The sequence below is a fragment of the Plecotus auritus genome (genome assembly GCF_963455305.1).
Source record: "Plecotus auritus genome assembly, chromosome: 7".
In the NCBI taxonomy this organism is placed as follows: Eukaryota; Metazoa; Chordata; class Mammalia; order Chiroptera; family Vespertilionidae; genus Plecotus; species Plecotus auritus.
The window spans coordinates 71171007-71198100 of NC_137774.1; the positions used below are offsets into that span (position 1 = coordinate 71171007).

The following is a 27094-nucleotide window of genomic DNA, read 5'->3' on the forward strand; positions in this document are numbered from 1 at the left end:
GAAACATCACTGAGTTCATGTGGTCTTAATAACAGAGTCATGACTCAAACTCGGGCTCTGATAGCTGGCCTACTTCCCTGCTTCCACCCCAGGCATACGTCTACCCTCAGATGGGTGTTAGAGATATAATTGAGAGGACTGCTTTATCATTACACTCTAAAAAAACCATCCATTCACAAATTGTAATGCTGATTTATGGTTCAACTCTATAAGATATTATAAACAATATCCTATATAATAAAAGGTTAATATGCAGATAGACCAAACGGTGGAACAACCGAACAATCGGTCGCTATGACATGCGCTGACCACCAGGGGGCGCGTGAGGAACATGGCAGGCATTGGCAGCAGGTGGCAGAGCACGGAACATGGCAGGCATCAACCGTGGAGAGATGGTGGAGCAGGTGAGCGGGGGCTCCAGACCAAGGTGGGCACTGGTCACTGTCATCGGGGCGAGCCTCTGGTGGTTACTGAAATTTCTTTGCTCCCGCGCACCACAGTCCCACCCGGTGCTCGCACCTGCTGCTAGCGCCGGCCCCGCTCGCACCCACTGCCGGCACCAGAGTTGCCACTTGCACCTGCTGCCAGCGCACAATGCCAGTCCTGATCGCTCGGCACTGTCAGCAGGTGCGAGCGGAGGCTGCAGGCTCCAATTGCCCCTGAGGGCTTCTCTACCTCCCCCTGCTCCTGAGGGGTGATTGAGTCAGCAGCTGCCACTTGCACCACTGCTGGTGCTGGCCCCAATCGCTCCGCGCCACTGTAAGCGAGTGGGGCTGACGCCGTCAGCATAGCACCTGGGAGCAGTGGGGCTGGGAGCAGGGCTGCCAGCAGACAGGGGACCAGGGGCTGTGGCGGGAGGGGCTGGGCGGGGGCGCAGAGGATGGCCCGAGACCCAACCCTGTGCCCACTGCAGCCTCCCGGCCCACAGTTCCTTTCAAGGTACACGAATTCGTGCACTGGGCCCCTAGTCATTAAATAAGCAAATAGCAGTAGAAAAAAAATCATCCACATTGCTGAGTCCTAGACTAATGGGAACACACACTTACTGACCGTAAGAAGACTTCCTCCATGGTAGTGACAGAGGCCCCAAAGCTGGCAATGCCCAGCTCCTTCTGCTTCTTCTCCAGTTTAGCAAAAAGACTTTCAAACCTGAAAAATGACCCGGAGTGATGAGTCCCTTCTCAATGACTTTCCAGATACTTCATTACTAAATAATCACCTCCGTGTAGTGTGGGAGAGGGGCAAAAGAGGTGAGCTCCTTGAAATGCCATTTCAAAAAAAAAAAGGAAAGTTGTACCCTGCCTTTAAAAAAAATTGACTTGAGAAAGAGAGAAGGAGGGAGGGGAGGAGGGAGGGAGGGAGGGACGGGGAGAGAAAGAGAGAGAGAGAGAGAGAGAGAGAGAGAGAGAGAGAGAGAGAGATTGATTTGTTGTTCCACTTATTTGCTTTGACCAGGGATCAAACCCACAACCTTGGCATATCCGGGGGATGATCTAACCAACTGAGCTATCCAGCCAGGGTTCCCTGACCCCCCTTTGTTTCAATGTAATGTGTACAAAGGCATTCTTTGATAGTATACACCTACATGAGATCATAAAACCAACCAAAAGCAATTGGTGAATATTTATTTGATTGCAGGGCAGGGAAAACATTTTCTAAAAAGAAGTCATAAGGGAGAAGATATAACCCATTAAATGTAAAGTAGCTGCCCTGGCCAGTGTGGCTTGGTTGGTTGGATTGTCATCCTGTGCACTGAAGGGTTGCCGGTTTAATTCTCAGTCGGGGTACATGCCGGGATTGTGGGTGAATTCCTGGTACGGGAGGCAACCAATCAATGTTTCTCTCTTTCTTCCTCTCCCTCTCCCTACCTCTCTAACAGCGATAAAACAAAACAAAACATAAAATTAAAAAAATAAATGTAAAGTATCTTCATGGAAAAAATCCCACAAAATTAGGCAATTACAAAATTGGAAAAGTTGCAACAAAAATGGTCGATATTAATTATCAACATGATATTAATGGGTCCACTTACATGCAAAATTTTTAAAAAAATACATAACTTTGGCTGGGGTGGCTCAGTTGGTTGGAGCGTACCCTGTACACCAAAAGGTGGCAGGTTTGATTCCTGGTCAGGGCACATACCCAAGTTGCAAGTTTGGTCCCCAGTTGGGGTGCATATAAGAGGCAGCAAATCAATGTTTCTCTCTCATATTGATGTTTCTCTCTCCCTAAAAAAAACAACCAAAAAACACACGACAGTACTATAAATGTATTTTCTCTTCCTTCTGATTTTCTTTTTTTTTTAATATATTTTATTGATTTTTACAGAGAGGAAGGGAGAGGGATAGAGAGTTAGAAACATTGATCAGCTGCCTCCTGCATACCCCCCACCGAGGATGTGCCCGCGACCAAGGTACACGCCCTTGACTGGAATCGAACCTGGGACCCTTCAGTCTGCAGGCTGACACTCTATCCACTGAGCCAAACCAGTCAGGGCCCTTCTGATTTTCTTATTGACATTTTCTTTTCTCTAGCTTCTTTTGTTCTACAGATACAGTGTAATACATATAACATAAAAAACATGAGTTTATCGACTCTTTATGTTATTGGTAAGGCTTTTGGTAAACAGTATGCTGTTATTAGTAGCTAAGTTTTTGGGGAGTTAATATTCATATGTGGATTTCTTAATGTGCCGGGGTAGGGGAATCAGTGCCCCTAAGCTCAGCGTTGTCCAAGGGTCAACTACATATAAAACACTCTGACTGGTAAATAAGAAAGAGATATGAACACATAATATGCAGAAAAAGCAAGGCTTAAAAACCAGGAAGACCCTAGCTGGTTTGGCTCAGTGGATAGAGTGTAGGCCTGTGGACTGAAGGGTCCCAGGTTTGATTCAGGTCAAGGGCACATGCCCAGGTTTCGGGCTCCATCCCCAATGTGCAGGAGGCAGCCGATCAATGATTCTCTCATCATTGATGTTTCTATCTCTCTTTCTCCCTCTCCCTTCCTCTCTGAAATAAATTAACACACACACACACACACACAAGCATTGAATATATTTAACCTCCCACCAGCAGGAATGAAGAAATACAAAATGCCAATTAAGTGAGTATATACCATTTTTCACCCATTAGATACACAAATACTTTTTAAAATTTTATTCAAACCTGGCAACCTTGGAGTAAAATGGACACTCTTTTATCACGCTGATGGGGAAGCTAAACACACCACCTTTCTAGAAGGTAATCTGGTCTTATTTACCCCACTTTTGAGAATCTATCCTAAGGGGATCACTGGAAATATGGACAAAGAGTTTTCTAGAAGGATGCTCATAAGCATATTGTTTTGGAAAACCATGAGCATGGGATAATAGAGTAGATGTTATGTACAAATTATGATATATCTGTGTCAGGGACTATTATGTGGCTATTAAAACCACATTACTAGCCCTAGCTGGTTTGGCTCAGTGGATAGAGCGTCAGCCTGCAAACTGAAGGGTCCTGGGTTCGATTCCGGTCAAAGGCATATGACTGGGTTTCGGGCTCGATCCCCAGTAGGGGGCATGCAGGAGGCAGCCGATCAATGATTCTCTCTCATCGTTGGTGTTTCTGACTCTCTTTCCCTTCTTCTCTGAAATCAATAAAAATATATTAAAAACAACAACAACAACAACACATTACTCAATCAGACTTGTAGCAAGATTAAAAGTACTTTTAAGATTTATGTCCCAAAGTTTCAGAATGTGAATCAAGTTTGTTTTTTTATCTCCCCACCCTGGTAGTCTGCACCGTTGATGAGACATGTGTCTGTGACTCAAATTCTAAGGCCAAGAAGACATACAAATTCACAATTCCACAGAGAACTCTGGATGGGTGGTGGTGCATGCTTCACCCTGTGTGACCAATGCACTGAGCTCCCTTTTGATGAATAAGACACTTTTCTGTTTCTCAGGTATGAGTGGTGTTTCTCCCAGCCCAACTGCACAGGGAGGCCTGGCACCCTAGACCCAGCAAGCAGATTCACCTTGCTGACTATGCTGACTGTCACAGGCCCAGGACCTGAGAGATGCCCACTGGCCAGCCCTGACAGGTGCAGGGTGGGTGACTCTGAGCATGGAGCCCTTAAAGCCCACTGAGCCCCATTCTCTGATCTGCATGTGCGTGCTCTCCGGGACATGTACCTGTGCGTGCTCTCCTTGGGAAGGATGAACGACAGCTCCGCTCCGGCGCTGCTCTCCAGGGAGGCAGTGGGGATGTGGTGGTAGACTAGCCGGGAGATGCCCTCCGGGTTGCAGTGAGGCTCCTTCACCAGTGTCATGTGGTAGCCTGCACCTGCAACACAGCGGAGCCCCACATGAGGCTGTCGCCCACGTTTCTTGGTCCTCAGGCTCATGGCCATGGCAGGCTCATGGGAAAGGGGCTGGAGAGCAGGGGGCCTCTCAGAACTCCTCAGAGCTATCCTTAGGGTCTTGCCTCCTGCTCCCTAGCTGGGAAGAGATGCTGGAAAATGTGGGTGCTGAGCATGATAAGGAGATGAAACCAGGCCAGACTTCAGACTTCAAGTTTCAGAGGCTGTGGTAGACACTGTCCCCAAGACCTTGCTTTCTCAGTAATGCAACCCCAGGATGGAGGCCACCCTGTCCAGTCTCCACCAGCCTGATGGTAACAACACGGGGTCACCATCTACTTGACCGGACTGTGTGCTGACTAGGGGAAGCCACAGAAGGCAGGTATGCAACTCCTGAGGTATCTTGTCTTCTGTCTTTGCTCCTTCCCACTGGCAGAAGGTGGATGGGACCTGGCACACTGGACCATGAGCTGCCCTTGAGAAAAATCATGCCTACCTAGCAAAGAGGATCCTGATTCCACATGCGACCCACCAACCTTGGACCAGGTCGTAGGCCACTTGCTGGTGTGAGAGCTGCAATACTGGCACACGGCTTGGCCTCTCCAAGAGCACTGCTGCTCTGGGCAGCCCTGATTCTCACCTGCTGTTCCACTGACCATGACTGGTTGTTATTCTAATCCAATCAGGACAATTTGCTCCACTTCCCTCCCTCCTCACTCTTACAATCTCCTCTGCCTGGGGCCTCAGGTCTCCACCCAGAGGTAGCAGACGGAAGTCTAGGGAAGGCCTCTCCCTGTCTGATCTCAGGGGCCTATCACCCGAGGGTATTTTTTCATTGATTTTTAGAGAAAGTGAAAGGGAGGCAGGGAGGGAGAGAGAGATGTGATAGAGACACATGGATTGGTTGCCTCCCACATGCACCCCTACTGGGGCCAGGGATCGAACCCACAACCCTTTGGTGGATAGGCCAATGCTCTAACTACTGAGAAAGCTGGCTCAGGCAACAGTGGACACTTTGTTCAGCACACTGGGTCAGTGACACTGACCCCATATAGAATGGAGGTTGGTCCACCCAGCCCACTTCCCACCCTCGGCCACTCACCATATTTCTGTTTGAGGAACAGCGAAGACCCGCAGCACTGCAGCTCCCCCTTGGCCATGATGGCGATGCGGTCCCCGAGCAGGTCAGCCTCATCCATGAAGTGGGTGGTCAGTAGGATGGTGCGGTCACTTTTCTGCTGCTGAAGGAGGTCCCAGATGGCCCTTCTGGAGATGGCATCCATGCCCGAGGTGGGCTCATCCAGCATCAGGACCTGGAGGGCGAGGCACAGCCTGGGAACAGGCCTGGGCTGGCCGTATCCTCAGCCCGTGCAGCTCAAGTCCACAAAGACGGAGCAGGACTGCCCTTGCCAAACTGCCCATATAAGATGTCCAGATCAAGATGTCTGAGCCACGGCTGCGGAGCCAGCAGCCAGCCCAGGCCGAGTGGGAGGTAGAGGGCAACGCCTCTGGACCCATGGCCCCAAGTGTTTGTCCATCACATATGGGGGCCCTGGCCCGTGTCCTTCAGGAGGTCGGGCCCGCTGCCCTGTACCTTGGAGCCCGCTATGAGGGCGATGCCGATGGACAGCTTGCGCTTCATCCCCCCGCTCAGGAACCTGCTCCTTGAGTCCCGCTTGTCCTCCAGACCAAGGATGTGCAGCATCTGTTTGACTTCTTCAGGGCACTTCTGGCGGGACAAGCCTTTCAGCTGAAATAGCAGGGGACAGAGAGTTCGACAGGGGCTTCTGAGGGGCCATCCAGTGAACCACTTAGCCTTGGCATTGTCTCATCCTTTCAAGTGTGGGCCTCCAAGTCCTGGCTTCCCTCCACCTCCCCTACTCCAAGTGTATGGGAGGGCTCCACGGAGCAGGTTTGGTTTGCCGGGAGGCTAAGGGCTCAGCTGGCTGCCTGGGGAACCCAAGCATGCCGACTAAGGAACAAATATGACAAGAACAACCTCTGAATGCCATGCTCTGCTGGCTCACCTGAGCATAGAAATACAGGTGCTCTGCTACTGTCAGGTTGTCAAACAGGACATCGTGCTGTGGGCAAAGGCCCAGGCTTTTCCGGATCTGAACCATGTCTTGTGAAATTTCATACCCGTTGATATATGCCCGCCCACTGGTCGGGGGGAAAAGACCTGCGGCCAAGGAGAAGACCAAAGGCTTCAGTTCAACGGAATACCCTGCCAGCCAGCACAAGGCGCAATGGCCTTGCCATGTCCTTGCAGTTTCACCTCGATCTACCCAAGGACCAGTCTGTGAGCAGTTTGCTAGTCACCTCGCTCCTGCCATGGTGGCCATGTGGCCCCTCACCTGTGAGCATTGAGAGTGTGGTAGTCTTTCCTGCACCATTGTGGCCAAGTAGGACAGTAATCTGCCCCTCATACAGGTTCAGGTTCAGGTCTCTGACGGCTGCCTTGCCCTTGTTCCCCACTCTGAACACCTGCAGGAAAGGCAGAGCGGCCCTGGACTTCAGGGGCCCTTAGGAACTTACTCCATGGGTCCCTCCCACTCCCACCATCACTAGTCAGCAGGCAGAGAGGCGCAAGTTTCGGACAGAGTGCTGGATGGTGTCCATGCTGCCTCCCGCTGTTCTCTGACTCCTCCACCCCCAACATCTCCCCAACATCCCTGGTGTCGGGCATCAAAGGCTTGTGAGGCCAAGGTATCACTGTGCAGCCAGCACAGCGTCACTCACTGCAAAGCTGCTGAGAGGTTAAGTCTGAGCAGTGGCATGCATTACTGACTCAACCCCCGAGTCTCCACACTGGGCCCTGGTGACACAGAGTCTGAGTTGTGGCCAGTGCCTGGGAGAGCTAGTCAGAGAGCCGCCCCGAGGATCCAGGAGGCAACAGGCCCAGAGGACAGTCACCAGCTTGAAGAGAGCCATAGACAAGGCAGCAGGTCTTACCACCTGTGACTCCGAAGTCCCCCTTCCCTGCCTGTCCCCACAGGGTGTGACACCTTGGATATATGCTTGATCTTGATCCCGGCCACCAGGTTCTCTGGCTCAGCTTCAAAGTACTCTGTCTTGAGGGCTTTCTCAGGGTCGTAGTCTTCTTCCTCTTTCCCTAAAATCGTTCTTGGGTGCCCGCACCAATACGAGGGCTAGATCGGAAAGCAGATGGGTCTCAGATGGCTGATTCATATCAGGTCATTGTGTTTGTGACAAACAGAGCAACAATTAACTGACATGCTAAACACAGGCAGCAGTCAGGCCTCGGTCTTCCCTCCCACAATATTGCGCAGAGGAGACACTGCTTAGAGCCCCAGGGCTGGGTCAGGATCCAGCATAGCCCCCCACTCTCTACTCCCAGGGAAGCACTCAGCCTCAGCTTCCTAATCTGCCATATGGCATGACGACAACTCATAAGCTTATTGTCATATCATATCAACTCAGATGTGACATGGAGGAAAAGCAATCAATGACATTTAATACAGAAGGTTATTGAATGTTCCAGTCCAGAGTGATGTCAGGACAGAACATGAAGGAGGCGGTGTCTTCACACTCTCAACTGCACCCTTACTCACCTACACAGAAGCTCATGAACTATATAGGAGGAGCCAAAGGGCTTTTTGTGTTTTGGTTTTTTTTTAATAGATAAATACTTGTTGAATCAAAGAATAAATAGTTGAGCCCTAACCGGTTTGGCTCAGTGGATAGAGCGTCGGCCTACGGACTGAAGGGTCCCAGGTTCGATTCCGGTCAAGGGCATGTACCTTGGTTGTGGACACATCCCCAATAGGGGGTGTGCAGGAGGCAGCTGATCGATGTTTCTCTCTCACTGATGTTTCTAACACTTTAGCCCTCTCCCTTCCTCTCTGTAAAAAATCAATAGGGATATATTTTTTTTAAAAAAGAATAAATAGTTGAGGTGGCACCTAACTAACCATCAATAGGGAATTCGTAAAATACATGGTGGGACATTCATGAAATACTGTGCAGTCATTAAAAAAGGAAGTTGATCATAAATATGCATATATTTAATATGGATATATTTGTAAAGAGAACAAAATTTATAAATATGTATAGATAATAATCTAAAAGTATATTTATAAATAGACATATATATATGGGTGTGTGCTTAAGATATCTAAGCATAGGTTTAAAAAAGTAACAAGTTTGAAGCATTTTTACAATATGATTCCTTTGTCTAAGAACAAATGTATATATGGTATATACAAATCCACGTATGCTAGAGGATAGTCTATGTATAGAAAAAACCGGAAGAACTACACATAAAAAAATGTCAGCAGTGTTTGTCTCTGGGTAGTAGGACTGTGCTGTATATTCCAGCAATGCAATCATTTTTACAAGAAGCCATATTACTTTGTGCACAGAAAACCCAACAAGTGACCAGAAAGAGGCTGAGGGTGAGGGTGTGCTGGTGCTGTGGATGGTGGGCCAGCCCAGCTCCTTCTCTCAGACCCTGGAGGGCAGGGATCATCTCAGGAGGTGGTGGGTAGTCTCAGGGCCTTTAGGATATACTGCTCACCAACTGAGCACAGGGGAAGGTCCTATATCCTGGCCCAACTAGGGCTTCAAATGTCACAGTAAGTATTGGGAAAACCTGTGCCACCCCCCCTCCCCCAGTGGCCAGCATGAGGAGCAGGGGCATCAGGACTCACCGTGATGAAGAAGTACCAGGGCTGGGGCACACCAAACTGTCCCGGGAAGATGGCCTCCACATACCAAGTCACCAGGCCATACAGGACAGAGTCCAACAGCAGCATGCCTAGCACTTGCCCAAAGGAGAAGTCATCATCCACGTTGACGGGACTCAGGAGGTCTTGCCACTGGACGCCAGTGCCTGGAAAATAGACCAGGAAATGGGCCTGAAACGGACCTGCAGCCCTCCTCTCCCCGCCAACAGTAATGCCAGCATGACTTCTCCCTTCCTGCTCTTATAGCCAATCTGATGACTCTCTTCAGGTCTTTTTTTTTAATATAATTTTTAAAAAAATATATTTTTATTTATTTCAAAGTGGGAGGGAGAGGAGAGAGAGAAACATCAATGATGAGAAAGAATCATTGATCGGCTGCCACTTGCACGCCCCACACTGGGGATCGAGCTCACAACCTGGGCATGTGCCCTTGACTGTTATTGAACCTGGGGCCCTTCAGTCCACAGGCCAATGCTCTATTCACTGAGCCAAACCAGCTGGGGCTCTTCAGGTAAGAGTAAGTTACAAAATCAATGTTCTAGAACCAGCAAAAGCTCATTAACTGACTAGACAGGCTCACGTTTGATTTATAACATATGTACATAAACAAATATCTACATATATAATCTATATATATATAATCCTATATAATAAAGAGGTAATATGCAAATTGACCATCACTCCAACACACAAAGATGGCTGCCCCCATGTGGTCAAGGATGACCGCCTCCATGTGGACACAAGATGGCCGTCACAGATGGCCGGCAAGGGAGGGCAGTTGGGGGTGACCAGGCCTGCAAGGGAGGACAGTTAGGAGCGACCAGGCTGGCAAGGGAGAGCAGTTGGGGGCAACCAGGCCAACAGGGGAGGGCAGTTAGGGGCAATCGGGCTGGCAGGGGAGCGGTTAGGCGTCAATCAGGCTAGCAGGGGAGTGGTTAGGGGATGATCAGGCTAGCAGACAGAAGCAGTTAGGGGCAATCAGGCAGGCAGGCAGGCGAGTGGTTGGGAGCCAGCAGTCCTGGATTGTGAGAGGGATGTCCGACTGCCCACTGGGATCGGACCTAAATGGGCAGTTGGACATCCCTTGAGGGGTCCCAGATTGGAGAGGATGCAGGCTGAGATGAGGGACCCCCCTGCCCCATGCACGAATTTTGTGCACCGGGCCTCTAGTATATATAATACATATACATGTACAGTATGCACACACAAATGCATACATATATGTGACTTGGGGTAAGCCCAATATTGGATCAGTGTGCATTTTATATGTCTTTTTAAAAACATAAAAATGCTTTAGACACATAGAAAGCTCTATTTAGTGGTGCTCATGGTGTTTTGTCTTCTCTTTGTTTTGCAACAGCAGAGTCCAAATGATGCTTGGGTATTCTTTGGAGTCAGACGACCTGTTGGCTTGAGAACCTTTGATGAAAATGGCTGCTCTCTGGCCTTGGTCAATGTTCCCTTTGAAACAACTAGAAATTTGTCTGTTTTACCAAAATTCAGTATAGAACTTTAAAAAATGAGAGGTGTCATACAGTTATCTACACTAATAAAAGAGAAACATGCAAATTAACCATCACTCCGCTACACCCACCAGCCAATCAGGAGGAAATATGCAAATTAGAAGGAGAAAGATGGCGGCCGCCCAGCTGCTCCAGGCAAGGAGTGGCCAGGTGGGGCAGGACACCTGCTTTGAGAGAGAGGGCGGGGGGGCAAAGGGATCTACAGGAGTGGCACTCTGGCCACAGCGAAGACGAAGACTGCAGACTCTGGCCGGAGTCTGCAGCGAAGCAGCGAAGACAAAGATGGCAGACTCTGGCCTGAGTCTGCAGCGAAGATGGCAGACTCCAGCTGGAGTCTGCAGCGAAGACGAAGAAGGCAGACTCTGGGGGGAGTCTGCAGTAAAGGGGGCAGACTCTGGCCGGAGCAAAGACCTGGGTCCCAGGTGCCGGAGGAAAACTGGTGCTGGAAGCCAAGGGAAGGAAGGCCTATTGCACGAATCTCTTCATGCAACGGGTCTCTAGTATTCTTTATAAATGGCTTTTTAAAAAGTATTTGAATCCTGAAAGGGATGGTGCATTAAAAGTCCACATTGTACTTCACACTACTAAACATGGAAACATATTTAAAACGAAAGTGTTGGAAGACATTGCCAACTGAAGAAAAAAATTCTAAGTAAAGATAAAGCCACACTAAAAAAGAAAAGATAAAGACACACTGAAGGTTCCTGTGACTATGCACCTGCCTCCTTCTATAGACCCCACTTCCCCCAACCAGAAGCTACAATAACTAGGAATTGCGTGGTTGGAAGAAACGAGAGCATTCATCCTGAAAAAGAGACCATCTGGATGGGGCAGGACCAAAGTGGTCTTAAATTGCACACAGGTCAGTCATGTAGAAAGGAGATTGCATTTCACTTCCTGCTAGTGAAGCCAGAAAACAATGTTCTGGTCTGTCCTTGTTTTTCCCTCAGGCCTCCTCACCCTCATTGCCAATCACTGCAGGTTTCAGGGGCCAGGAAAGGGAGAAATGCTAATTGTACCACTTTACAGAGAACGAGGCATGGATCAAAACCCATGGACTTTGACAGAACAGAGAAAGACAAATGTCATATGATTTCACTTATATGTGGGATCGAAAAACAAGATAAACGAACAGCAGAATAGAAACAGACTCAAAGATACAGAGAACATTTTGATGGTTGTCAGATGGGAGGGGGTTCTGAGGGATGGGTGAAAAAGGTGAAGGGATTAAGAAGTACAAGTTGTTGCCGAAACCGGTTTGGCTCAGTGGATAGAGCGTCGGCCTGCGGACTGAAGGGTCCCGGGTTCAATTCCGGTCAAGGGCATGTACCTTGGTTGCGGGCACATCCCCAGTGGGAGGTGTGCAGGAGGCAGCTGATCGATGTTTCTCTCTCATCGATGTTTCTAGCTCTCTATCCCTCTCCCTTCCTCTCTGTAAAATAGCAATAAAATATATATTAAAAAAAAAAAAAAAGAAGTACAAGTTGTTAGTTACAGAATAGACATGGGGATGTAAAGTACAGCATAGCCAATAATATTAATAGCTATGCATGGTGTTAGATGGGTACTAGATTTATGGGGGTGATCACTTAATAAGTTATATAAATGTCTAATCACTGGGTTGTATAACTGAAACTAATATAATATTGTACATCAGCTGTAATTGAAAAATAAACAGCTATTAAAAAAACCAAACATGGACTTTGAGACCTGGAGTGTAATAATTCTGAATGCCTCCTGCTGCAGGCAGAGACTCGGGTAATCGAATCCAATCCCATGTCGGCAGGTGCAGATGCTCACATCCAGTGTTTTCCTGCAGTAACAGCTGGTTCCAGGCAGAGCTTTGAGGGAACTCAAAGCCGGGACTACACCATCCAGGTGGTGGATGCCAAGAACCTGTCTTCCAAACGCATCATTCGCTTAGCTGTCCCGATGTGTCTATTATGGGAGTTGGAGGTGCCTCTGCTCAGACTTTCTGTGGGTGTAACTGAATCAGCAAGGGCAGCTTGTGAAAAGGAAAATACTCACCTTTTGCCTCAAATTTTCCAATGAGTTGGGCTCCCATCGCCATGGCGACATTGGACAGGAGACAGGAGAAGAGCTTCTGGCTAAGAGTCATCCAGTTGTATCGAGGAGCAACGAAGAAGTAGGGGATGTAAGTAAAGAAGAATAGGCAGCCCCCGACGGCTGCCGCCATGTTGGCTACAGATGAAGAGAGAAAGGTAAGTGTGATAAAATCAAGCAAGAGAGTTTGCATGAATGTGTCAGAAGGAAGCCCGTGAGCCTCAGGACCCCCTCCCTGGGACACAGGCCCTGGTGCTGGGGACTCCAGGCTTGGCCTGCAGTCTTTTCTCTAGTCTGGGTACCTGTGCCCTAGGGAATGTGATCCTGCTCAGGGCGGCAGATGTCCTCTTCATCCTGGGACCACACATTAATTTTTCCGCCCTCTCCTACAGACTTCACCTCCAATTGCCTTGACATTGGACACCTGACATGAATAACTCTGAGCCCCTCACCACAGCCTTGCTTCTTGCCTGGTCTTCTCTTTCCCATTCACTCATGCATCTCACAGATAATCACTGAGTGCCTACTCTGTGCCAGGCCTGCTCCAGGCACCAGGGAGACCACTGCAAACAAGACAAAGCCCCACCCCATGCCCACCCGAGTTTATAATCCCGTGAGGACACAGATAGCCAGCAAGGCGAAGAATGAGGACAAGACATTCCCTAGACCAGGGGCTGTGACTGTGACCAGGTGGCCAAGAAGGCTTTGATGAGAAGGTGACATGCAGGAACGACCTGAGAGAGATGAGGGCTGGGTCGTGGAGTTGTGGGGAAAACAGTGTGGCTGTAGTCCATGCTGGCAGCCCTCCAATGCTTTGGTCTTAAGACTCCTTTACTTCCTTAAAAATTATTAAGGAAATCAAAGAACTTTTGTTTATGAGTTATACACACACACATCAATGTTGACTGCATTAGAAATTAATACTAAGAAAATTTAAAGATATTTAAGAATAAAAATAATAAACCCTTTACAGGTTAACATAAATATTTTTAAGAAAAGCACTCTGTCTCTCATAACTTAGCAAGGTTACATTTTTGCAAACCTCTACATGTTTGACTTAGATTACAGCTGAATTGTCATAGCTACTTGTATTACATTTTTTGGGTAAAGTGAATAAAGAAATCAGCTTCACACAGATAAGTAGTTGGAAAAGGGAGAGTATTTCATACCTTTTAGATATTTGTGGATATTCTTTTTTGACACTACACCATTCAGTAAGTGGTAGTTTCTTAAAGGTTAGGTGCCATGTGGAATGAAACTAACCGGTGAACTTTTCATACTATTACACTGAAATCCATTGGTCTAACTTGCACTTTAAATGGATTAATCTTCTTGCATGATTTTGTAACATGATGCCTTGGTCATTTGGAAAATATTGCTTGACTTATGCAGATCTAAATGTTAACACATTTTATTATACAACAGAGGACCCAAGTAGATATTTCTCCAAAAAGGACATACAGATGGCCAACAGACACATCACCGATCATCAGGCAAATGCAAATCAAAACCACAATAAGATATTATCTCAGTTTGTCAGAATGGCTATCATAAAATAAGACAAGGTGAGGATGTGGAGATGAGGAAACCCTTGTGCACTGTTGATGAGAGTGTAAATTAATGTAACCACCATAGAAAACAGTACAGAGAATCCTCAAAAAATTAAAAATAGAACTACCATATGACCTAGCAATTACATTCCTAGGTATTTATCTGAAGAAAACAAAAAACAATTATTTGAAATGATATATGCACCCCCATGTTCATTGCAGCATTATTTACAACAGCAGAGATATGGAAGCAACCTAAGTATTCATTAATAGATGAATGGATAAAGATGTGGTACATATATACACAATGAAATATTACTCAGCCATAAAAAAGGAAATCTTGCCATTTGTGACAACATGTCTGAAACTAGAGAGTATTATGTTACATGAAATAGGTTGGATAGAGAAAGACAAATACCATATGATCTCACTTATAAGTGGAATATAAAAAACAACAACAAATAAAACAAAATAGAAACAAACTCAGAGACACAGAGAATAAATTGATGGTTGCCAGAGTGGAGAGGGTTGTGGGGTGGGGTGGGGTGGAAAAGGGGGAGGGGATTAAGAGTACAAACTTCCCGTTATAAGTCATGAGGACATAATGTGCAGCATAGGGAACACAGTGAATAGCATCATTAAAACTACGTACAGTGACAGATAATTACTAAACTTACTGTGGTGATCACTTTGTAAAGCACGTAAGTGCTGAATCACTATGCTGTATACCTGAAACTAATATACTGACCGTATGTTGATTATAATTAAAAATAAATTTTAAAAAAGAATTAGTCAGGGATGTACTTCAACACCTAGAAAATTGAGTCCAAAGGAAGGTGCAGATACAAAAACTCTTCAGTTTCTGTTTATCACAAATGAAACTTCCAGGTTTTCTGGGGTTTTATCACCCCCCTGTCCTCTGTTCCCGGAGTCAGGAAGACTCACCTTTGCTGAAGAAGGTGCTGACCATGAAGCTGAAGGAGATGGAGGAGATGGCAAAGCAGACCAGGAAGACCAGCACCAGAGAGGGGTCGCTGTGTGCAAGCACCGCCACGTCCTTCTTCACCTGCATGGTGTGCCACCCCAGAGGTCAGCACACGCAGGCGACAGCAGGGAAGGTGGGGACAGTAAGTGGTCGGCCGTAAGTGAAATGGGTGGGGATTGGTGAAGGGGCTACACTGAGTGCATGACTATGAAACCATTGCTCCTCTCCATTGAGCCCAGGCAGACTCCCCTGAAATCTGCAAACGTGGGATCTTCGGGGTCTCTATAGTGATACTAGGGCTGTCTCTGGATCTCCCATCAAATTGAATGCCTTACTCATGACATCAGACCCCCTCTTGAAGCCACATATACCTTGATACAGAAGAGCAGGGTCATGAAGGAGACTGCGACGAGGAGGAAGAGGAAGAAGAGCAGAAACCATGCTGTCCAGTGCAGCCAGCTGCTGAGCCCCATCATGCGCATGTACTCCTGGGGGAATAGCAGCATGCACTCCAACACACGCCCTAACTCATGTCCTGACACACACACCCTGACACCCCCCTGCCTGACACCCCTGCTTGGGGCAAGTTCCCACCACCTGCCATGCCAGACCCTGGTACCTTCCTCACAATGATCTTCCTTAGAGCCTCTGCGTGTGTGGGTGTGATTGTAGATGGCAGTGTCATACATGGGCCAAAAGAGGACATGGGACACCTGGGCCACAGGCCAAGGGCAGGAACAGTGAAACACACACTGGCCAGAGGCAGAAGACATGGGTTGCACTGGCGTGTCAGCGCTTGACCTTGGGGCATGAGGAATCTTGCCCGCTTCCTACCTTTCTCCACTCTTCAGTGCTACTCACCTGAGATGTCCTCTCTGTTCCCAGCCACTACTAGCCATCTTTCCCTTCACCCGAGTGAGCTCCCTTGCCCTCTACTCAGCCATTACAGCTCCTTTATCATAACCTCAGTCAGGGCCTGAGGTGGGCATGCACTGTGTTGACTAAGCTAATGAACTCCCTCACAGTCCTTCATTCCTTGGAGCAATCCCAAACTCCTAGCTTGTGCTTCCCAGTCTTCTCTGGGTACCCAACTGCCTCCTAAGAAGCTGTGTGGTGGGGCAGCTGGTCCTGGGGTTTTGAGTCAGGAGAGCAGAGCCTGGCCCCTCCACTGTCTAGTACTAACCCCACTAATGCCCTTGCTGTGAAGTGTGGTGCCAGGGCTGTTCCAGGATCAACGGTGGCTGTGGGATTCTTTAGAAGCCAGAGGCACTGCCTCCCCTCCTGCTATTCTGAAATGAGGGGTCCAGACTATTGTTGTGAGGGGCAGGGGCCCTTACAGGAAGGACAGGAGCATAGTGATGCTGGGGACAGGCCTTCCTCGAGGGTCCCAGTCAGGCTGTCAGGAGGTGTGGTGAGGAAACCCAGCTACTCTGCTGACCAAACTGACCAGGGAGTCCTAGGACACATAAGACTGTGATGTTCAATAGAGTGGCCAGTGGCCACATGAGGCTATTTCTATGGAAATTAATAAAATTAAAAATTTAGCTCCTCAGCTGTGCTAGGCACCAGTGCCCAGTGGTGACAGTATTGGACACAGGACATGTCCATCCATCATCGGTGAATGTCCCATTGGAGAGCACTAGTCTGGAGGAAGGGATCAGCACTGATTATCTCTTGTAAGCCGGGCACCAAGCCAGGCTGTTGATTTTCCAGCTTCTTCTTATGCCCAATTTCACAGCCTCAGAAAAATGGGAGGACTGGTACAAAGGTCACTCATGGACCCACTACTTAGATTCCATAATCACTTAACATTCTGCCACATTGGTTTTATCTCTATGTATCTGTAGGTGTGCATGTGTACAAATATTATTTTCTGAACCATTTCTTTGTCCACTGCTAACTATTTAAACCACACATTATACCATCTATGAAAGTTATTTAAGGTGCCCAAGCAGATAGTGCCAGAACCCACCTTATCGGTTCTCCCAGCCCCAATAATCACAGATTTGGTGCCGGTGGGAGTCTTCTAAATGTCATTTCCCTGGCACTGCAGACATTGCCAAAAGAGAAACTCTAAATAAATTTTGGATACTTTTGGCAGTGTCATGGGTATGGGTTTACAGGTGACACTATTCATTCAGGTGCACTCAATTAAGTCCATGATATCATTTTAAAGTGACACTTCATATACTTGAATTTCCCAACCTATTGTGCCTGGCAGTTGAGAACTACAGTTGTCCTTGATCTATATGCAAAGTGAATTAGCTTTCTGCTCAGCCATATATTTAAGCATCTTGGCTCACTGTTAATCTAACGTCTAGAGCGGCTCTGTTCAACAGAAACAGAATGCAAGCCACATATGTAATTTAGAATTTTATAGTAGCCACAAAGAAAAAGTTAAAAGAAACAAGTAAAATTAATTTCAACAATGTATTTTACTTACCCCAATATTTCCAAAATGTTGTCTTTTCAATGTATAATCAATATAGAAAGTACTAATGAAACAGTTTACTTTTTTTTTTTTTTTCAGACTAATGCTTCAAAACTCTGGTGTATGTTTTACACTCTCAGCATGACTCAGGTGAGACCAGATACACCGCAAGGGCTGAAGCCCAAGGGCTTATGGCTCCCGTGTTAAACAAGGCAGCCCCAGAGCCTTAGTATACTGCACACAAAATATGATACTTTCTTATGATTTTTAAAATCTGGATATACCAGGATTGGTTTCAAAGAAGCCACAAGTAGGCTAAAGCCACCATTGGCGCCTGCCTCATTCCACACTGCTCTGTGGCTCCCGCGTCCATGAACTGCCCCTGCCTGATGACAGTTGCCAAAATGTTTTAAAGCCAAATGCAAATCGCGTTACCTTCAGTTTCCTCTCCTTTTCCTGCACGACAGCCCGGATGATGGTGAGTGAGGTGTAAATAAAACTCAGCATGAGCAGCAGGGGGAGCTGGTACTGGATGGCCACAAGAAAGGGGTCCGAAATGAAAGGCGGGTATGGGAATCTCTTTGCGATCACGGTGAGTTTCTCAAACAGCTGATGTGTGGAGGCGTTTGTGTGGTACTGCATGATGGCTCTGTCCACGGCATGTTGCACAGCCAGGAAGCCTTCTCGGATGTACCCTAAGTGTGGGAGCACAGGACATTCTAGCACATGAGGTCAATACATGTTGGAAAAGCTGCAGCATGGGGTGCTGCCCCCACAGAGAGCCACATGCACTGAGCTGTACAGGGCCTCCCTGTTGAACTGGGCCGCAGAGTGACATCACCCAACGCCCTAAGGCCTCTTCACTCTTCTAGTTTGTAGGGACCTCCATAATTCTCAGGCTTGTGCCCTCTCTCCCCCTTCAAAGTCAGCCAGGCAGCATCTCTTTGACCCTGCTGCTATCACATCTTTCTCTGACCCTCTCTTCTGCCTTCCTTGTCTACTACTTTTAAGGACCTAGTGATTACAGTGGGCCCACTGGGATAATCGACAATAATCTGGCTAGCTTAAGGCTAGCTGATTAGCAACTTTAATTCCATCTGCCACATTAATTCCCTTTTGCCACATGTCCTGGCATATTCACAGCTTATGAAGATTAGGATGTGGACATCTTTGGAGGGCCATAATTCTGCTGACGAGAGAGCTCTGCCCTTGAGTTACCATCTCAAAAGGAGGCAAACACCGCAGACCAAAGACCACTGCTGTACCTTGTGGTTTCTCCGTGCTGGCCCTTTTAGACGCCCCATAATGGTCTGTAATAAAATTCCTAAAGTGAAAAGGGCCTGGGAGGAGTGATAAACTGTGGATATGGTATTCCAGTCCAGAGCTAAGATAGGAAGGGACTGAGCCTAAGGAAGGAGTGGCATGGCCACAGGAGAAAAAAAGGCAGCCTGAGCTCCTGAGGCCTGAGCCCAAGAAACAGAGGGCAAACATGGGGTGCAGGTCTGGGCACCCTCACTCATAAAATAGTGACGCTGGGAACATCTGTAACATGTGTCTTTAACAGAACTGTCTGGGTTCTAGCCTCTAGAAAAGAGCTAAGCAATATGCCAACTATACCCCCACATGAGGTTACCATACCTGTGTGATTCTACTATTTCTCTTAGATTTAACTCTTTTTATGGTTGTGATAATAGTAGGTGCTCAATTAAGGTCACCCATTATTGTGTTGGGTGGGGGTTTGATTCTCATTTTTGCAACAAACCAGCAGAGGAGGTAACGATATCCCCACTGAGCAGATGGGACCACTGAGACCCGGGCAGTTGAGGCACAAACTGGTGGCGGGGCAAAGGTGAGATGGGACCCTGGTCTCTGGATTCAAAGCCTGTCTTTTCACAACATCACACCACCTGCCCTGTGAAATATCCTGCCTGCCTGCTCATACACTGTTCTCTCGTGAGGCTCTGCCATGCTACCATATGCTCTTCATCTTCATGACTTGTGTGGCTGCACAACACTCTGAGGAATGATGCCGTCACTCTGTAATCAGTCATTTCCCACCCCCTGCTGACATTTTTGTGATCATAAGTAAAGCTGTGGTGAACATATTTGTGCATGTGGATCTTCTCCTTCTTTTAGATGATTCCAGGGTTAAATTCTTTTCAGGGGAATCAGGGAGTCTAAGATATGCACCTCTAGGGGTGGGCTGGGGAAGAACACTGGACTAAATGTACCCAGCGCCTGCTGTATGCCAGGCTCCCATCCTTTCCACGCTGCTCGAGGCCTTCATGTTTTTCTGACTGCTTTATCTGAGTCCTTTGTATAACAAAAAATATTTACCCTTCGTCATTTGCTACCCAAGATCCAACTTCTACAAACATTCTACTGACTCTATTAAACCACAGATCATTAAACAACCACAGAGCTTAAAGAGCCTATAAAACTGTATACAGAGGCAGCAACAAAGAGGAGGAAAACATAAAACCAAGCCCAAAAGATTCAATGCAAACTGAAGCTCCCTAAAAACTGGAATATAAATGTTTCATTCAAGAGCACATGTCGTCTCAAACAGGAAGAGAGCCTTCTGTAGAGGGCCGCCTGGGAAGGCACATGGGCATTTCTTTAAATTGTTGTCAGCTGAGCCCAAGGCGACTGGCAGAGCCGCGTCTCAGTTACACCCTCCCCAAGAAGGCAGGGGGGGTGTTATCAGTACTGACTTTTTACCTTTGTCCAGGTGCCCGGGAGCAGGCTTTGATATGTAAATCCAGGCAAGCACCAGGAATACTAGGGCCTACTCAAGAATGCAAATAAGCCCTGGCTGGTTTGGCTCAGTGGATAGAGAGTTGGCCTGCGGACTGAAGGGTCCCAGGTTCCATTCCGGTCAAGGGTACATGCCTGGGTTGCGGGCTCGATCCCCAGTGGGGGACATGGAGGAGGCAGTCCATCAATGATTCTCTCTCATCATTGATGTTTCTATCTCTCTCTCCCTTTCCTCTCTGAAATCAATAAAAATATTTAAAAAAATGCAAATAAGCTCCTTTGATCCTAAGTTTTGGTGATACTTCCTGGTATTTGGGGGTATAAAATAAACTTGCTGCTTGGGCTCTGGGTCCCTGCCTCTCCATCAGAGAGGATGGCGTCCCACCTGGCTCCCAGCTTTGTTTCTATCTTTCTATCTGGTCTCTTTCTTTCTTTTATTTCTTAATCCCCAGTTCCTCCACTCAGAATCGGACCAGTTCCTTTCCCGTGCTGACGCGGAAAAGAGAGAAAACCTCTACATGCTGTTTTCAAAGATGATTTTAGCCTTACAAAAGAGTTTTACGACATGTCTTCTTCTTTCTCCTACAATGAAGATAAAATATTCCTAAAAAGTATTTCTGCAGAGAACTGCAAGATGGGTTCCCCATGTGATTGTCAGTCACCACTTTGGGGGGCAACACCACCTGAAAGGTGCTTCTCACCAGGTTCTCCGCCATCAGGGGATGCGGGTTCCCTTGGTCCTGGGTTTGGGAAAAGCGGGAAAAGGGAAGTGGTGTGCCATCCCTCCGTCTCTTTCAAGAAAAAGGAGCCTGTTTGGGTCCACATATAATTTCTTCGAGTGTAACTGAACCGTAAGTGGTATTTCACCTGTGGAAACAAAGAGAAAACCAACTGCTCTGAGGGATCCAGAGGAACACACATCCGCATCAATTGAGAGAGGTTAGGGGACTCTTATTCTGTGAACTCACCAGTGTCTCCCAGTGTCTTCCCCAAGGTCAGAGCAAGTGGTCCTGCCCCAGGAGTAACAGGGAACCCATAGGGGCACTTTGGGTGTTCTTTGCCACACCTCTCTTGCCGTCCACCCACATGAACTCTACGTGACCTTGAAATAACGCTAGAGGGATTTGATGGTTTCCAAGTCTTAATCCCATCAGGCAAGCAAAAAACTTTTTTGGAGGGGGCTGTTTTAAATATGTAGCAGAAATGCTAATGCCATATCATACTTCAGTCCCAAATATTTGCTACTTTCTTATCTATCCTGTACTCTTTCCACAGAGGCCTAGAGACCAGTAACGCCTTTTATGAAATGAGGGGCCTATAGTGATGGCTCATAGGCTGCTTTCTCCAAGCAGGTAAGGTTTCTAAATTGCTTGGCCTGATGGGTTAACTGTCCCCAGGGCTCCCTCAGTAGGAACCAAGATGGCAATACTGGACCAAAAAAAGTTGGTTTACTCCCAGGCCAGCAGAGCACTTTTGTAGGCTGAATTAGTTTGGGGGGGGGGGGGGGGGGAGGGAAGGACTCGGCTTTGTGGGGCTGAGTCCTCACCGCCAGGGGCAGGGGGTCCTTGCTGTGGTTGAAGGTGTGTTCGAACACCACAGCGGCCAGCACGTTGGAGGAGCGGTTGTCATACTTGATGTAGTCCTCAAAGTCCTTCTCCGAGGGAAAGCCGCGAACTGTGAAGAGCATTGAAGATGAGTTGCCCAATCATCTGCCCCACTTGAAAAATCTAAATAGTTCGGTCATTTGCAGATAAAAGACTGAAAACTTACACATTTCTCTAGGGTTGTGTAAACCTTTCCTAAGACCAGAGGAGGCTTTTGTTTTTGGCAGAGAGGCAGGCTGCCGTGAAGATAGGCAGAACCTGAAAATCACAGCCAGCCCTGGGGTTCTGGTGAGACTGCAGGCAGGGCTGGCAGCAATGCCAAATCCGTTACCCTCCTCCATGCAGGTGGCCACCTGCCCTGGTTCCACTGCCGGGGGTAGTCCCCTTATAGCCTTATAGCCATAGTAGTGTGCTTTAAAAAGTTGAATAGACACTAACATATAGCTTGTTAAATGATTCTCTATCACCAGACCCCATTTCATATAAAGGGTTTTACTGTAATCACTCAGTGAGGGACCAAGGATCTTCTCCTAAGTGTTTGCTAAGCTGAATTCAACAAGCCCCAGGAGGTATATGCCAAAATCAAGAGGAGGGAAAAAAAGAGATCATACTTTTTATCATGAAAGTAAAGAGCTAGAAAAGACGACTAGCATGTGTTTATTGGTTGTATACCTCAACAGGCTCTCTAATGACTCATTTTTTCCTCTTTTAATCCTCATCTGAGGATATACTCTTATTGATCTCAGAGAGAGAGAGAGAGAGAGAGAGAGAGAGAGAGAGAGAGAGAGAGGAAGGCGGGGAGGGAGGGAGGGAGAGAGAGAGAAACACTGATCGGCTGCCTCCCACCCCCACCCCCGACCAGGGATCGAACCCACACCTAGGTATGTGCCTGGGAATAGAACCCACACCCTTTGGTATACAGGACAATGTTCCAACCAAGTGAACCACCCAGCCAGAGCCTAATGACTCTTTTTTAATTTTTATTATTATTAATTTTTAAAATAATTATTTATTGTTGAAAGTATTGCATATGTCCCCTCCCCCCTCCCATCCCACTGACTCCCTCCAGCCCACCCCAGGCCATGGGCCAGGCCTAATGACTCTTTTAGAGCTGTCCTCTCAAAACCACACCCCAGAAAAGATTCTTGGCACCATATTCTCACACTACATCTTACCCTTGTAACTAAAAGAGCTTTCTTTGGGTATGTGGTCACCTATTCCCCCTGTGGGTAATTGGCTGCTGCTCAAGCTGCCACATATCAATTCATCTGGCCCTCACAACTCTTTATAATAAGACATGGCCCTAACTGGTTTGGCTCAGTGGATAGAGCGTCGGCCTGCAGACTCAAGGGTCCCAGGTTCGATTCCGGTCAAGGGCATGTACCTTGGTTGCGGGCACATACCCAGTGGGGAGTGTGCAGGAGGCAGCTGATCGATGTTTCTCTCTCATCGATGTTTCTGGCTCTCTATCCCTCTCCCTTCCTCTCTGTAAAAAATCAATAAAATATATTTAAAAAAAAAAAAAAAAAAAAAAGACATGATACAAGCCCTGGCTGGGTAGCTCAGTTGCTTAGAGCGTCATCCCAATATGCCAAGGTTGTAGGTTCGATCCCTGGTGAGGACACATATAAGAATCAAACAATGAATGCATAAATAAGTGGAACAAACAATGCTTCTCTCACTCTAAAAGATTTTTAAATCAGTAAGTAAAAATTTTTAAAAAGGAGAGACAGGAGTCAGAGTTGGGGGATTTGCCCTGGCAGCATGGCCAACAAGAGGAGAGGCTGAATGGCCCTGAACCTCACAGAAAGAGGGGTCCCACAGGACGCCTCACCTCTCAGGTTGATCACCAAGGCCCTTTTGGCTGTCTCTGTGACAGTCTTCACTGCATCGCTCTGGGACGGGATGTAGGCGAGCTCCCAGGCATCTCCCGGAGGAGGGAAGCTGAAGAACAGGGGCAGCTCCTGGATTGACTGGCTGGGGTAGATGGTGGCCTTGGGCACATTCTCCGACTGGATCTTCAAGCGAAGCCAAATCAGGATCCCAGAAAACAGCAAGGGTAGGAGGAGTTCCAAGGCCGTCACCAGGACCTTCCGCTTCTGGAAGAAGAATGAAAGCACATGCTGACAGATTGAGAAGCACAGGAGTGGGTCATAGACCCCCTCCCCTGAGCATCCTCCCCTCCCCTGGGGACACCCTCCCCCACAAGCTTCACCCTCCCCACCGAGGCCCTGTCTCCCAAGGTGCCCACACAGGGGGCACACACTTCTTCTTGCCATGCCCCGAGAGTGGGACTTACCTGCAGAGTGTAGTTCTTCCAAAGCAGGAGTGACAGCTGCCTGAGCACTGCCATCCTCTCACCAGGAGGGACCCTCCGCACTAGTTACAGAGTAAGGACAAAAAGTTAGGGTGTTCCATGAAAATGTGCTTTGAGTTTGGGGGAGCATAGGGGAAAGAGGGGAAGATTGAGTCTTGGGACACATAACCTTCTCTCCATGTTTCTCCTCACCTTTTTTCATACCATCTTCACCAAAATAGCACACGTGAGAGAGAAACAACAGTTCTATCGCTTGTTTAAAGTACACTCTTTTGGGAAACGGACCTTCTTTCTTCCCGAAACTTAAGATCAACAACAGGCTTTTATGTGCAATGTGACTGCTAGAGTGGTATTTATAATTTGATAAAAAGCTATTCAGATGTTTTCTGTAGTTCATGTGAATGTGCTATTTCTTAGCAAAATACTCAGGCTGATGGAATTCCTCTCCATGACTGGCTTTCCTCTCAACCAACACAGAACCAGTAAAAGAAAACTCAGCTTAGTGTGCTGGCTTCGGGGTGATTTCTAAGTTTGAAGAGGGCTGTGGAGGGAGGGAGGGAGGGAGGAGAAGCCTGAAATGGGGGCCCTCACTGGCCCTGTTGACTCAGGAGCAGGATACAGGTAGCAGACACATGGGCAGGATGATGGAATGTACCGTCCTGCCTTGAACCCTAAGGAAGTATTTCCTGCTTTAACTGCGCATTGGTATGTGAGCCTCCCACAGGAGTGGTCATTTTCCTTCAAAGGAAATCCATCCTGTGTCACTATGAATGTTGTATTTAAATCTGGTACATAAACTGGGAAAGTCTGCTGAGAGACTATGAAACACAAGAGACAGCAGAATGGATGGAGCTGGAGAGCATTGTGCTGAGCGAAATGAGCCGGTCAGAGAAGATAAATATCACAAGATCTCACTCATTTGTGGAATATAATGAACAACATAAAGTGATGAACAAAAACAGATCCAGAGACAGAAAAGCATCAATCAGACCGTCAAACCTCAGAGGGAAGGTAGGGAAGGGTGGGGGTAAGGGGGAGAGATCAACCATAGGACTTGTATGCATGCATATAAGCCTAACCAATGGACACAGACACCAGGGGGGTGAGGGCATGAGGGGGGGGGATGGGGGAGCAATGAGGGGATAAGGACACATATGTAATACTTTAATCAATAAAGAAAACAAAATTTTTAAAAAGAGATAGCAGAAACAAGAGTGAGTGGGGTTTAGAAAGGCCTCTCTTGGCCCTGGCTGGGTAGCTAAGCTGGTTAGAGCATCACCCCGATACACTAAGGTTGCAGGTTGGATCCATGGTGAGGGCACATACAAGAATCAACCAATAAATGCATAAATAAGTGAAACAACACATCAATGTTTCTCTCTCTCCCCCCCCTTCTTTCTCCCTCTCTCTAAAATCAATCAGTAAATATAAATATGTATCTACTCTCAATTTAGGAAACCCATTGTACTAGATTTCAGGTGTGAGAAGTAGAGACATCAAGCTCAGAGTTTATTAGTTGCTTACCTGCTAGAAAAGGAGGTGGTCACGTTCTGGAAGCTGCGGGCATGGAGGCTGAAGTGTGGACCAGGCTGCTCAGACCTACGGTGGTCAGCAAGAATGGCAGAGGAGGGGAGGCCCTGGAGAGCTCCTGGTCACCGTCCATGTACTGAGGACGCAGGTGGAGCAAGAGGAACCCTTCACAGCTCACAGTCCTTTAAGAGGGGAGAAACCTCTGTGATTCACAGGGGAAGAGTTCTGAGTTCAATGAATTGGCTCCACATTCAGGCTCATACTAACCCAACACCATCCATTAAGTGGTCGACAATCACACAGAAGACTCACACGGCTAGTCAATCATTCATTAGTGAGCACAAGCTAACACTACTGCCCTAAGGACCTGCCTTCAGACCCAGTGTGCACAGAAAGAGTTTGTTTTTTAAAACAGCTAGTTTCACTTTTGGCTCCAGTCAGTTGAAAATAATTTCTATTAAAGCCCTTTTTTCAAAGTAAGCTCCTGCTTTAAAAAAACAAACAAAAACACACAAAACAACACAAAAAGAGATGTGTCCATAGTTATTTAAAGTGTAGTCAATAAATATTTTGTATATTTATAGACAACACAACTGCAAGAAGTTATATATTAATTAATGTAAAATATGGCTTTCGATTAACTACATGGTTAAAATGTGAAGAAATTAAAGCTAAAATAGTATAAAGTGTTATTAAGCGGCAAAGTAATAAATTATCCCAATTGTTTTAAAATTAACAAGGTGGAAAACTGCCTTAAAAATCACTTGTAGACAGGTAATAAGAGAGCAGTGATTTAATGATATCCGTGGAGGCCAGTGGTTTAGGAAAGATTTCTACAAGTGGGTTAGGCTGAGAGGGGAAGACAGGGCCTCCATCAGGGACCAGTCATCCTGCAGTCATCTGGCCTGGCCAAGATGCTTTTCCTTCCTCTATCTCAAGAGGGGAATGTAAAAAAGGTCACAGCTCATAGAGGTCTTCTGGTCAGAGACGTTGACGACTTCCTTTTCTGGAGAAGTCTGTCCAAGGAAGGACATATCACCAAGCCTAATCCTGTTTCTCTGGGTGGGAAGGAGGGTGGTGGTGGGTTGGGGCAGAAGGACAGACCCTCCACCTTCCTATGAGGCTGTATAACAGTATCTGGGAACTGACCTGAGTCCTGGGAAAGGCTCCTGGCTGCAGTTTTCCTCCAGGACTATGGGAGGACTGGCGGAAAGCAGGAAGCCCTGTGCAGAGGGCTCTGGGGTATAAAGTGTTATTAAGCCAAAACCGGTTTGGCT

General features: G+C 47.3%; 1 protein-coding gene across 1 annotated transcript in view; it reads right to left on the reverse strand.

Annotated features, from left to right (window-relative positions):
* The window catches only part of ABCA3 (ATP binding cassette subfamily A member 3), a 51106-nt gene that overhangs the window by 15572 nt on the left and 8440 nt on the right, over positions 1 to 27094 (reverse strand). Inside the window, exons 2-18 of the mRNA XM_080680460.1 lie at positions 25812 to 25999; positions 24270 to 24349; positions 23805 to 24069; positions 21913 to 22040; positions 21068 to 21233; positions 18045 to 18304; positions 15550 to 15666; positions 15139 to 15259; positions 12608 to 12781; positions 9021 to 9202; positions 7356 to 7499; positions 6705 to 6834; positions 6375 to 6529; positions 5942 to 6097; positions 5450 to 5660; positions 4181 to 4331; positions 1051 to 1149 (exon numbers count right to left, since the gene is read on the reverse strand). Of these exons, the coding sequence (XP_080536586.1) occupies positions 1051 to 1149; positions 4181 to 4331; positions 5450 to 5660; positions 5942 to 6097; positions 6375 to 6529; positions 6705 to 6834; positions 7356 to 7499; positions 9021 to 9202; positions 12608 to 12781; positions 15139 to 15259; positions 15550 to 15666; positions 18045 to 18304; positions 21068 to 21233; positions 21913 to 22040; positions 23805 to 24069; positions 24270 to 24323 (2513 nt within the window). The 5' untranslated portion in view covers positions 24324 to 24349; positions 25812 to 25999. The remainder of the gene's footprint in view (positions 1 to 1050; positions 1150 to 4180; positions 4332 to 5449; positions 5661 to 5941; positions 6098 to 6374; positions 6530 to 6704; positions 6835 to 7355; positions 7500 to 9020; positions 9203 to 12607; positions 12782 to 15138; positions 15260 to 15549; positions 15667 to 18044; positions 18305 to 21067; positions 21234 to 21912; positions 22041 to 23804; positions 24070 to 24269; positions 24350 to 25811; positions 26000 to 27094) is intronic.